The sequence below is a fragment of the Bombina bombina genome, chromosome 11 (genome assembly GCF_027579735.1).
Source record: "Bombina bombina isolate aBomBom1 chromosome 11, aBomBom1.pri, whole genome shotgun sequence".
Classification (NCBI taxonomy): Eukaryota; Metazoa; Chordata; class Amphibia; order Anura; family Bombinatoridae; genus Bombina; species Bombina bombina.
This window is the reverse complement of record NC_069509.1, coordinates 160,802,119-160,816,067: the sequence shown is the minus strand read 5'-3', so window position 1 is coordinate 160,816,067 and position 13,949 is coordinate 160,802,119. Positions and strand designations below refer to the sequence as shown.

Here is a 13,949-nt window from a genome sequence, read left to right as displayed (position 1 = left end):
GCAGTCATTAATTGAACAACTCTCAATGGTCTTTCTACCACAATTTGAATCCTTAAAAACTCAAATCCCAAACTTATCTACAGAGATAAGGCAATTTTCTAATAGAATTAATGAAATAAAAAAGTTGGATCTCTGAGGTAGAGGATACTCTTAACAGTCAGGTACAGATCTCAAATGAACAAACTAACACTATTAAATCTTTACAAAGTAGACTCTCAGATTTAGAGGATCGTTCACGACAAAATAACCTAAACATTATTGGTCTTCCTGAAATTAATGATTTTACTGAATTATTACATTTTGCATTCCTTTCTCTCCCGCAAATCCTAGGCATACAACAGTAAAATCTGCCATTAAGTATAGAAAGGGTCCACAGAATAGGTCCCCCTAGAACAAATATTTCCGGGAAAAACTTAAATAGGCCTATAATGATTCGATTTCTGAATTTCCAAGACAAAATAAATTTACTAAGAGCATACAGGAAAATGGATAATGTGCTAGTAGGAAAAGCAAAAATGTTAATTTTTCAAGACTACTCTAGTGACACAACAATCAAGCGTAGGGAGATGGCACCTCTCTGTACAAAATTGATAGAGAAAGGTGTTACGGTACCAACAGGATACCAAGGGTTAATACCAGGGAACAATGTCCTGCATACAGAATCAGCACTTCACAACCTCGATCAGTTTCCCTGCAAACATGAGACCAAGCTCCACATTTCAGGTTTAAAAAAATATATATTTATTATATTGTCTATTCACAGGTAAAACAGATTAACATATTAAGTACTCAGACAATCTGATGTTGGGCAGTCTAGTTAACATAATCACACAAAACCCAATCAGTTTACCTAGACAGACTCCTGAGACACAATCATATCTTAAACATACATAGAATACATCTTATTACAGAATATAGGAACAGTTCTTATTAGCTATAAAGTCTTTTATGCCCACTTGGCTTATAGAGTCACAATTGCTCCCACAAGGGGCACTCACACCCTGTACCCATCCATTATTTATGGATACAGGGTGACATAGACATAAGACAGAGTTATGAAAGTACATGGGGTGTCCAGCATATAAAATTCCATATTTCCATGCAGTCTCTGGGTATCCTTAAGCCCATGTACCTCCAGCCCAAAGAATGTTCCATAACAGGCCCTCCAATGTACAGTGGCGAGATTGGTTTTGTCACATCTCTCCCCTTTTCCAAACAGACTAACAGGGTATCTGACCTCCTGCCGGTCAGTGCCCTGGTTAGTCCAGCAACCCACCCATAAAACACAATTAGTAGTACAGCCCACCCACAATAAATGGTTACTACACCTGAGTACGGGGAAAACTTGTCCATGTCCAGGTGCCTCACCACAGCTGTGTGGGGGACTGGCACGCTGAATTGGTGGGTTGCGAGGTGGGCAGAGACCAGCTGTACTCTGCCCGGGTGCCAGCACTACCATGGAAGTAGCCTGGTGGGAGCCTGGTTGCTGGAGGGGGAGACCGACTGTCTCCCCTTTGGATACATAGCTGTGCTGCTGGAGGGGGAGACCAATCGTCTCCCCTTTGGCTAAACAGCCGTGTTGCTGGGGGACAGGACCAACTGTCCCTACCCCTTGTAACGCAGCCTGTCGCTGGGGAATGGAGTCTGGGCTCCCAATTCCCTGTATATTCCTCTGCTGCTGGGGGACAGGACCAACTGTCTCTGCCCCCTGTAACTCAGCCTGCCGCTGGGGAATGGAGTCTGGGCTCCCAATTCCCTGCATATCACTCTGCTGCTGGGGGACAGGACCAACTGTCTCAGCCCCCTGTAACTCAGCCTGCCGCTGGGGAATGGAGTCTGGGCTCCCAATTCTCTGCATATCACTCTGCTGCTGGGGGACAGGACCAACTGTCTCTGCCCCCTGTAACTCAGCCTGCCGCTGGGGAATGGAGTCTGGGCTCCCAATTCCCTGCAGGACCGGTGGAGAGACCTCGGTCCCATCTCCACCGGCCACCTGGGGTCCTTCCCAGAAAATCTCCACAATATCTTCCCAGCTGGATGGGTCTGGATCTGGGTCTTTCACCTTGCTGTCCTGCTGAGCCTTCCCAATGGAGTGGAAGAGATCTCGGTAGTCCTGCTCCAGTTCCCACTCCAGGGCTGCTAAGTGAGCCAGGTCTGGCTCTACTTCATGGGGGTCAGCCCAGTCATGCCTAGCCTCCCTCTCATAGAAAATGTCCTGAAGTCTGGTCTGCGCAGGGCTCCCAAAGTCAGGCTCTGCAAAGGACTCCCATAACAAGCCAGGACCATCAAACTCCTCTCCCTCTGGTTTGTCATGCTCAGCTGTCCAGGGTATATACTGTGCCATATACCACCAGAGCGCCTGGTAGGCATGTCAGTTTGCTGGGACAATCCATCTGTATTCCCGTTATGAGAGAGAATTCCTGTCCATACAAACAAGGGTTCAAATTCCTCAGTGCCCAGACCAGGGCCAAACAGTCCTTCAAAATCCCATCAGCTTCTTTACGAGTTTTCTGTACCTGCTCTTTATAGGTATCCACAATCCCTTCATACTGACATAGGGTGCCCTTGAGTTGCTGCACCTCACTATGAGCCAGCGTCAGCTTCTCCTCAAGTGTCGCTAAGTTTGTCTTTAAGGTTTCATGTCCCACTCTCAAGCTGGTGTTTTCTGCAGTCTGTCGGTGCAGCTTGTCTAGCAGAGATTCACGTTCTAAACGTGCTTTTTCCTCTGCGCTCCTCTTCTCCTTCATCAGCGCATTGTAACGGGACCTCCACATATCAATAGCGGATAGAGATTTACTGAGCTCAGCATCCTGGGGCTTAGCAGCAGGTGGGTCAGTCTCTGCTGCACGGATCTGGGCACGGGTAGTCACAGAGTTAACATCAGCGGGACCCATAGGAGCGTAGGCATAAACAAGGGGGGGCCAAGTAATTTCCAAGAAGAACATCAGCAGGTAAGTCCTTCTTGACCCCCACATTCACAGGTCTAGCGCCCACTCCCCAATCCAAATGTACCCTGGCAACAGGTAGGCTGAACACATCGCCCCCTGCTACCCTCACAGCCACAGTGTCTCCAGTGTACTGTTTCTCAGACACCAAGTTCTTTTGAAGCAAGGTCATGGTAGCACCAGTATCCCGTAGACCACTGACCTTCTTCCCATTCACTTTAACCAGTTGCCGGTTATTCCGGTGGGCAGCTTGCACAAGGTCTGCCTCATGTAGGATGCTCCAGCATTCTTGCGCCTCTACGTAGCGGGCCGCAGGCTGAGGATTACGTGGGATTCCGACGGCGGGTCTTCTCCAGGACTGCGCTTGGTTCGCTGCGTTTAGGGGACACTCTGGTCTTTTGTGCCCTAGTTGCTTACATCTAAAGCACCGAATAGGTTGTGAGTAGCACCGCAAATTGAACAGGGCTCTCTGAGGGTAGTTCGTGGCCGGAGGCCGTGTGGTATAGCGGTGCGCCGGGGTTTGGTAACTGGCAGCTGCTGGGGTGACTCATCTGCCAAGCGAGCCGCTTCCTGCAGGGTGGAGGGTTTACGGTCCCGAACCCACTCTCGAACTCCTGCGGGTAACTTGTCGAAGCAATGTTCCAACAGGAATAGCTGCAGCACCTCTTCCCCAGATATGGCTTGGCACCCCACTATCCAGTGAGCTGCTGTGCGGTGCACCTTACATGCCCACTCAAGGTAGGAATCTCCAGCTAATTTAACAGTGTCTCTGAACCGCCTCCGGTATGCCTCCGGTGTAACCGCATACCTGGAGAGCAGAGCCTCTTTTACAGTATTATAATCCCTGACTTCCTCATCTGGAATGGCCCGAAAAGCCTCTCTGGCCCGGCCGGATAATTTTCCAGATAATATCGTGACCCAGTCCTCTGCGGGTACCTTGTGTAGTGCACATTGCCTCTCAAAATCCGCAAGGTACCCATCAATCTCTCCTTCTGTTTCCAGGAAGTTTTTAAAAGCTGCAAAATTTACTTTTCTCTTTTCCATCTTAGTCAGTATTGTAATAATCCCCCTCTTCCTGAGGTTACTGGCTTGTGTAGTTGCTCTTCTGGGCGATAAGGTTCATTCCGTCGCTTGCCACCAATTGTTACGGTACCAACAGGATACCAAGGGTTAATACCAGGGAACAATGTCCTGCATACAGAATCAGCACTTCACAACCTCGATCAGTTTCCCTGCAAACATGAGACCAAGCTCCACATTTCAGGTTTAAAAAAAAAAATATTTATTAAAGGCTGAATGCCTAGTATTTATACAGGTTTTGACCCCAGATGGGGGGGGGGGTTGAATATAACCCTGGCTTCAGGTTACAGAGGGCATTGGTTAAACAGTAAAGCAAACATATGAACAATGCATCAAACCTCTAAGAATTGTCTATTCACAGGTAAAACAGATTAACATATTAAGTACTCAGACAATCTGATGTTGGGCAGTCTAGTTAACATAATCACACAAAACCCAATCAGTTTACCTAGACAGACTCCTGAGACACAATCATATCTTAAACATACATAGAATACATCTTATTACAGAATATAGGAACAGTTCTTATTAGCTATAAAGTCTTTTATGCCCACTTGGCTTATAGAGTCACAATTGCTCCCACAAGGGGCACTCACACCCTGTACCCATCCATTATTTATGGATACAGGGTGACATAGACATAAGACAGAGTTATGAAAGTACATGGGGTGTCCAGCATATAAAATTCCATATTTCCATGCAGTCTCTGGGTATCCTTAAGCCCATGTACCTCCAGCCCAAAGAATGTTCCATAACAGGCCCTCCAATGTACAGTGGCGAGATTGGTTTTGTCACAAAAGGTTATAAGGCCAGCATGTTATATCCAGCTAAAATCATTATTGATTAATCAGAGGGCAGTGTCTCTTTAAACTCTGAGCAGGAAGCAAAAGACTATTTCAAGAAGCATAATATCCCAATCTTATAAAATTGTATTAAACACTGTTATAACGTTGGAATAGTTCCGATGGCACTCTTTTTAACGCTTGCATATTTTCACTTCTATATACCTTTTTTTTCTTTCTTTCTTCTCCCCCTACCCATCCCTTGGCTGGCATGAAGAAATGGTTTTATGATGAAAGATCACATTAAATGTTTATCTTGGAATGTAGGGGGCATTACATCCCCAAGTAAAAGGAAACATATTATTAGACAGCTGAGTAAACACAAACCAGACATAGCCATGATCTAAGAAAAGCATCTAAAATTATGCAAGGTTAAGGAACTAAAAATTAATTTGGTAGGGGAGGTATTTGCATTGGCCTGTGTTTAAAGGAAAAGAGGTGTGGCTTTTTTAATTAATAAAAATCTTAACTATAAAGTTCTTAAACAAGAGATAGATGTGGAAGATAGATGGTTAATCATGGAACTTGACATAGAAGGACTCAAATATTTTTTTTTGTAATTTATATGGCCCTAATCAAATAGACATGGAGTGTTGGAATAAGCTCATCACTCGTTTATCACATTATATCGGAGAAAGTTTGATTATAGCAGGTGATTTTAACCTGACTCCTTCAATGGCCTTAGATAAGGTTTCCTTAAAAAAAGAAAAGAAGTGTTTTTCGACACAAAAATCTAAAATGTTCACACAAATTTGTAGAGATTTAAAAGTACATGATATCTGGCGCATCCAATTTCCTGACACTCGAATGTATACTTGTGAATCCAAAGCACATAGGTCCTTGTCCAGGATAGATTTTTTTTTTTTAAAGCATTTTTATTTAAGATTCCAAATAAGGCATACAAAAATAAAAAAACAACAAAGTACAAATATCTATTTGACAGTAAACATTGTAAGAGAATTCACAAAGACTATCGTACAAGCGATATGCCAACAACTTCCTGAATAACACATAAGGCCACTTTTGGACCCTGTAACCCTAGAGTAACCTTGCAGGAAGTTATCTTGATCAGAGGAGACCACGTTTGGGTCCCATATGTCTAACCACGTTTTTTATTTTAATATCTGTTTGAATAAAACCGGAGAATAATGAATCTTAATTTTCTCACTTTATAAGATATATAACAAAATAATAGTAGTAAGCCTTAAACTATAGGAGCACAGTTGCATCCTTAAGAGATTATAAGTATAACTGGGTTATTTAGGCCATAGACAGCAAATGAACACATAAAGACCGTTACTGTCTCTTTAAATGTTAAAGAGTAACTTTCTTATCTGGGTGGGCAGAAATTACTTAATAGGTACATGAGGCATATGAATCTTTGCAAAACTCCGTCTACACCTCAGCTGAATCCAGCTGAGGTGCCTGTCAGTCTTTCTGCACAAATTGACTATAGCGCTCTAAACGCAACCACCCTGAACCACCCTGAACTAAAGGAACTAAACGGAAGTACTAGAGAAAAAGGTGCTGTCTCCCAAGCGCAAGTATTCTGACCACAACTCCTCGTTCCTTCCGATAATCGGAAACGCTAGAGAAGAGGTGAGTAACGAACTTGGCGCCACACAAGCTCCAACGTGGGCATATCATTATTGATCTTCCGGTCGCCATTATTTTCAACCAAAGTAAGTCCCAGGGAACAATTAGCAGACTGATCAGCTCCTTTGCTATAAAGCTGCAAAATCCGACTGCCCAGTCTTTAAAGTGAAGCACCGTCACACTGTCTCATCGTTGCCAATATGTAATCTCCCGGTCGGTTATTATAAGTCATTAAACCGCCGGGAGATGAGTCACCTGACCCATTTAGCCCCAGTGCCTGCGTCCAAGCTGTCTTATTGTGTCCCTATATACTAGGACAATCTATACTGTAACTTCAAAGAGCTTACTTACAATGAGGTCTGTATAACAATAAAGTGCCCCAACTTTTTCTGAGTTTTTCTTACTACCCCCAGAATAAAGTCAGCACTTACGTCATCTTCTGCCTGACAGCAAGGCAGTCCCAGGTTTGAGAGGTCCTCTCCCTCACATAGACCTGCAATTAAACAAAAGTCCTGAGTAAATATCCCTCAGGTTTTCAGTGTAAGGGCAGCATAAGAGTATGGGAGGCTCAGTAAGAATTATGTCCCACAAGTTCCCATTGCTCTAAAGCCACCAATGCTCTACTGAAGAGACTGATATGGACTATGGCTACACCCTAGAACAAAGCAGCACAATCTTGCCCTACTTTAAAAATAATAAACTCGTGATTGAAGAATCTATACTAACACCTCACTTTACCTCTTCCTATCACTAACGTAGGCAAATAGAATGATTGGAGTGGGAGGGAAGGGAGGAGCTATATATACAGCTCTGCTGTGGTGCTCTTTGCCTCCTCCTGCTGACCAGGAGGTGAATATTCCAAAGCAAAGTAGATTTCCAGCCTCCAAGTGGTAGTTTAAAAGACCTTTATTATCTTATACAGGGTCCATAAAAAAGTTAACGTTTCAAACCAACAATTGGTTCTTGGACATGACTAAGAACCAATTGTTGGTTTGAAACGTTTTTAACTTTTTTATGGACCCTGTATAAGATAATAAAGGTATTTTAAACTACCACTTGGAGGCTGGAAATCTATTTTGCTTTGGAATGTGATATTGGGACTTGGCTTGTCCTTTTTCCGTGCCCCAGGATACTTTATAAGAGGTGCTGTCTTCAAATTATTAATATTTTGAATCTACAGGAGGTGAATATCCCATTAGTAATTAAGATGATCCGTGGACTCATCGTGTCTTAAAAAAGAAATGTCAGTTTTTTTTATTTGCACTGTTGGACTATAAATAAAGAATTTTATAAAAGGAAGCATATATAACAGAGTTAGGCTTGAGAAGTCAGAAGGGTGCAGTTTAAATGGATATGAAACCCCCCAAAAAATATTTTGTGATTCAGACAGAGCATTCCATTTTTAAAAAGTTTCCAATTTACTTCTATTATCAAATTGTCTTAATTTCTATGGTATTCTTTGTTGAAGAGATACATAGGTAGGTGCATGGGGAACTACATGACAGGAAATAGTACTGCCCTCTAGTGTTCTTGCAAATGGATAATATTCTTGTAATACTGCTGCCATATAGTGCTCCAGTCAAGTGCATGCTCCTGAGCTTACGTCCCTGCTTTTCAACAAAAGATACCAAGAGAACAAAGAACATGTGATAATAGAAGTAGAAAGTTGTTTAAAATTGCTGATCTACCTGAATCATGAAAGAAAATTTTGGGGTTTAATGTCCATTTAAGTTCTGGGAATAGACATTGCTCCATTTTCAGAGCTGAATTACATAAATGTGTTGCAAAAAAAATGAATAAAGTACATTGCAAAAAAATCTCAATGTTTATTGGCCCTGTAAACGCCTATGTGTAGGATTACATAGTGAGTGTGACTCATTTCGTTACATCATCTGGGATACAACTTAGCTTTGAAATCATATCCTTAAGTTGTATCATTTTAACAAATGACTTATGAAATAATATTAAATGTAGTATTCAGAGGTGGGAAACCTCTAACAATACCGAATAATGACACTTGAGGAGGGATGAGGTGATTGCACAGTGCACGCGCGAAACTACCTTTCCTGTTCGCAACAGGGAACGCGTTTGCTATAGACAGCCAATGGCCACGTGACCTGCAGCCAATCAGATGCTCCGAAGTCGGCAACCGTGGCCGAGCTGTTATGTAGCTTGTGATGTTTGTGTTCTCCGGTGCCCGGCAGCGTGAGCCCGCCGTGAGTGTGTGAGAAACTACTGGCAGTGTGTGTGTAGGAGTGTGAAAGTATCAGTTTGTAAAGGGGGAGTGAGGAAGTACTGAACCCGTGTGTGAGAGGGAGTGAAAGAGTACCAACCCTCGTGTGTCTGGTAGGCGCCTGTGTGACAGTGAGTACCAGTCTGTGTGTCACTGTCTCCTCACTGAGCACAATACGGACCTGATCCGGGATGGAGACCTTCTGCAGACTGAATGGCACCGAGCGCTTCTGGGTAAGGCACAGGGCACACTTTTACCCTCCTATTGGCCCTGACTGGGCTTCACTTTATATGTCTGAACCTACATTCTCCTGCAGAATATGTGTATCATAACCACAGCTGTTACTGTATGTGCTCATGACCCCCAGCTGGTACTGTATGTGCTCATAACCCCCCAGCTATTACTGTATGTGCTCATGACCCCCCAGTTGTTACTGTATGTGCTCATGACCCCCCAGTTGTTACTGTATGTGCTCATGACCCCCAGCTATTACTGTATGTGCTCATGACCCCCAGCTGGTACTGTATGTGCTCATAACCCCCCAGCTATTACTGTATGTGCTCATGACCCCCAGCTATTACTGTATGTGCTCATGACCCCCAGCTATTACTGTATGTGCTCATGACCCCCAGCTATTACTGTATGTGCTCATGACCCCCAGCTATTACTGTATGTGCTCATGACCCCCAGCTATTACTGTATGTGCTCATGACCCCCAGCTATTACTGTATGTGCTCATGACCCCCAGCTATTACTGTATGTGCTCATGACCCCCAGCTGGTACTGTATGTGCTCATAACCCCCCAGCTATTACTGTATGTGCTCATGACCCCCAGCTGGTACTGTATGTGCTCATAACCCCCAGCTATTACTATGTGCTCATGACCCCCAGCTGTTACTGTATGTGCTCATGACCCCCAGCTATTACTATGTGCTCATGACCCCCAGCTGGTACTGTATGTGCTCATAACCCCCAGCTATTACTATGTGCTCATGACCCCCAGCTGTTACTGTATGTGCTCATGACCCCCAGCTATTACTATGTGCTCATGACCCCCAGCTGTTACTGTATGTGCTCATGACCCCCCAGCTATTACTGTATGTGCTCATGACCCCCCAGCTATTACTGTATGTGCTCATGACCCCCAGCTGTTACTGTATGTGCTCATGACCCCCCAGCTGTTACTGTATGTGCTCATGACCCCCCAGCTGTTACTGTATGTGCTCATGACCCCCCAGCTGTTACTGTATGTGCTCATGACCCCCCAGCTATTACTGTATGTGCTCATGACCCCCCAGCTATTACTGTATGTGCTCATGACCCCCCAGCTATTACTATGTGCTCATGACCCCCAGCTATTACTGTATGTGCTCATGACCCCCAGCTATTACTGTATGTGCTCATGACCCCCCCAGCTGTTACTGTATATGCTCACGACCCCCAGCTATTACTGTATGTGCTCATGACCCCCAGCTATTACTGTATGTGCTCATAACCCCCAGCTATAACTGTATGTGCTCATGACCCCCAGCTATTACTGTATGTCCTCATGACCCCCCAGTTGTTACTGTATGTGCTCATGACCCCCCAGTTGTTACTGTATGTGCTCATGACCCCCCAGTTGTTACTGTATGTGCTCATGACCCCCAGCTGTTACTGTATGTGCTCATGACCCCCAGCTATTACTGTATGTGCTCATGACCCCCAGCTATTACTGTATGTGCTCATGACCCCCAGCTATTACTGTATGTGCTCATGACCCCCCCAGCTGTTACTGTATATGCTCACGACCCCCAGCTATTACTGAATGTGCTCACGACCCCCAGCTATTACTGTATGTGCTCATAACCCCCAGCTATTACTGTATGTGCTCATGACCCCCAGCTATTACTGTATGTCCTCATGACCCCCCAGTTGTTACTGTATGTGCTCATGACCCCCCAGTTGTTACTGTATGTGCTCATGACCCCCCAGTTGTTACTGTATGTGCTCATGACCCCCCAGTTGTTACTGTATGTGCTCATGACCCCCCAGCTCTTGCTGTATGTGCTCATGACCCCCCAGCTCTTGCTGCATGTGCTCATGACCCCCCAGCTCTTGCTGCATGTGCTCATGTCCCCCCAGCTCTTGCTGCATGTGCTCATGACCCCCCAGCTCTTGCTGCATGTGCTCATGACCCTCCAGCTCATGCTGCATGTGCTCAGGACCCCCCCGCTCTTGCTGCATGTGCTCAGGACCCCCCCGCTCTTGCTGCATGTGCTCAGGACCCCCCCGCTCTTGCTGCATGTGCTCAGGACCCCCCAGCTCTTGCTGTATGTTCTCAGGACCCCCCAGCTCTTGCTGTATGTGCTCAGGACCCCCCAGCTCTTGCTGTATGTGCTCAGGACCCCCCAGCTCTTGCTGTATGTGCTCAGGACCCCCCAGCTCTTGCTGTATGTGCTCAGGACCCCCCAGCTCTTGCTGTATGTGCTCAGGACCCCCCCCCCCGCTCTTGCTGTATGTGCTCAGGACCCCCCCCCCGCTCTTGCTGTATGTGCTCAGGACCCCCCCCCCGCTCTTGCTGTATGTGCTCAGGACCCCCCCCCCCCCCCGCTCTTGCTGTATGTGCTCAGGACCCCCCCCCCCGCTCTTGCTGTATGTGCTCAGGACCCCCCCCCCCGCTCTTGCTGTATGTGCTCAGGACCCCCCCCCCCGCTCTTGCTGTATGTGCTCAGGACCCCCCCCCCCCGCTCTTGCTGTTTGTGCTCAGGACCCCCCCCCCCGCTCTTGCTGTATGTGCTCAGGACCCCCCCCCCGCTCTTGCTGTATGTGCTCAGGATCCCCCCCCCGCTCTTGCTGTATGTGCTCAGGACCCCCCCCCTGCTCTTGCTGTATGTGCTCAGAACCCCCCCGCTCTTGCTGTATGTGCTCAGGACCCCCCCGCTCTTGCTGTATGTGCTCATGATCCCCAGCTATTAAAGGGACAGGAAACCCCCCAAAATGTATTTTGTGATTCATATAAAACATACAATTTGCATCAACTTTCCAATTAACTTCTATTATCAAATTTGCTTTGTTCTCGTTATCCTTTGCAGAAGTAACATTGGCAGCTAGCTGAAAACATCTAGTTAGCCAATCACAAGAGACAAAGCTGTGCATTCACCAATCACCAGCTAACTACAAACAAGTGTAGGATATTTGCATATTCTTTTTCAGCAAGGGATACCAGGAGAACAAAGCATATTTGAAAATAGAAATGACATTAAGTTTCTTAAAGTGATGGTAAACTTTAAATAATCAAATGCAATAAATGTGCTTTGCCATTAAAAAAAGTATGTCTACCTTATTTTTTCCCCATCTGTGAAAGGGTTAAATTATTGCATATAGTAATTCTTCTATTACAATGTTATGCCGGTCCACATGGATGAACTTTTTTTTTTTAAGACAATTCCAGTGAACATCCAATCAATGTGTGACAATCTTGAAGTCCAGCCCCTTTAAAGCCCATAGAAAGCCTATGCAGAGAGTGGGTGTGACTGCTCTATACATCACAGCCCAGCCAAAAGAGGAAATGAAGGGGGGCGGAGGAACAGACAATACCAATTAGGATTATAAACCTTTAATTATTATATATATATATATATATATATACACTTTAAAATAAATAATAATTATGTGGATTTTACTTGCAAACTAATATATGTTTTATTGCAACATTCTTATAGTCTGAAAATTTACCATCTTTTTCAAATAAAGATACCAAGAGAACAAAGAAAAATGGATAATATGAGTAAATTAGAAAGATGCTTACAATTGCATGATCTATCTGAATCATGAAAGTAAACCCAACATTTTTCTATCACTTTAAAATTACATTCTCTATCTGAATCATGCAAGTTTAATTTTGGCTTTCCTATACCGTAACTGTATGTGCTCATATATAGAAACCGGAATATTTGTTTTGAAATCTTCAAACTAATCTGTTTATATATTGGGGTTTAAGGGTATTCATCAATTACTGAGAGTTAATATTTGTGTTTTTTTTATGGCAATTTTTTTTAAATTTATAAACTCAAAATATTTATTATCTTTATGTACAGCGAGTAAGGTTTTGGATTTATATTGTAAGTAGGGATGGGTAAATGTTTTGCAACAGTTTGAAAAATTTAGTTTTTTTTTTTTTTTTTTAATATGTATTTTATTGAGGTTTTAAGCAAAACAGTTACAGAGCAGAGGAAATTTGCCATGACACACAAAATAAAAATAAAATAAAAAACAAAGCAAAAACAAAATACAGAGGCACATACTATTCTCACCACATAAAAGTGACATATGCTAATAACTTCATACAGATAATAAATAGGCAAATATAATTGAAACCTCACTTTATATATTGGATGTGTACCTCCCAAATTATAAAAGGCCACTTTTGGACCTGTATGCCACTGTAAGACATTGAAAGGAGAAGTTATATATAATGAGAACAGTTAGTTAAACAAATAATAATGCCAGCTATAAACAAATGTTGTATAGCTTCAATACTTAATTACTCAGCCTAGTAGGATAAGTCATAGATAAAATTAAACACAGTGGTATTAACCCCTTAATTATATTGGGGCCCTTACCAGTCCAGAAGTATTCTTACCAGCACTAGACCCCTATGTAGATAGACACATATTACACCAAATATATCTTCTTAATCACTGGCATCAGGGATTTGGTAAAATTAGGTTGGAAAAGATAAACTATATTACAAAACTGGTTGTGGAGTCAGTAATTTTAGAGCTAAGCACAGATAACCCCTGAATATCATATTCTATGCAGTAACCATACAGTGAGATCAGTCAAGATAACATAATACGCTGTGTAAAGGGTAACTCCTGACTTAAAGGGAAAGTCCTACTAACGAGTCTGCCTGTGTCATGTCCCCAGAGCTGGGCAGTAGTAGAAACCGAAAAAGCCATTTAACCCACTCCAACTTTAGAAGTATGGATAACAGCTCCCAGAGTGTAAAGAGAGTTGTGTGACCCCTCCTGAGTATTAAGGGAATTATGAAGCTGGGGCCCGGCAGAAGATATAAGCAGCCCGAAGGCAGAGTTCTGCAAGTGCAGTGCACCAAGTCTCACCATCTTGGGAATATCCGGCTTCCAGGTTAAGTTGCGATGTGGCTCATTACAAGTTACACCGCCATCTTCACATATATACACAAATCCCACTTCTGCATAGAGTTTAATGTAACGCTGCACACCTAGGTGCAGTGGGTCCTCAAGTAG

At 43.9% G+C, this 13,949-nt stretch overlaps 1 protein-coding gene across 3 annotated transcripts in view; it reads left to right on the top strand.

Moving 5' to 3' along the window:
• Positions 1–13,949, top strand: part of ABCC1 (ATP binding cassette subfamily C member 1) — a 465,761-nt gene that overhangs the window by 73,978 nt on the left and 377,834 nt on the right. For 2 of the 3 annotated variants that reach the window (XM_053695265.1, XM_053695264.1), the window contains exon 1: positions 8,583–8,929. The exons of the other annotated variant lie outside the window; for it this stretch is intronic. In XM_053695265.1, coding sequence (XP_053551240.1) covers positions 8,888–8,929 — 42 coding nt within the window. In that variant the 5' untranslated portion in view covers positions 8,583–8,887. Of the gene's footprint in view, positions 1–8,582; positions 8,930–13,949 lie in introns of those variants that run through there. 3 annotated transcript variants of the gene reach the window in all.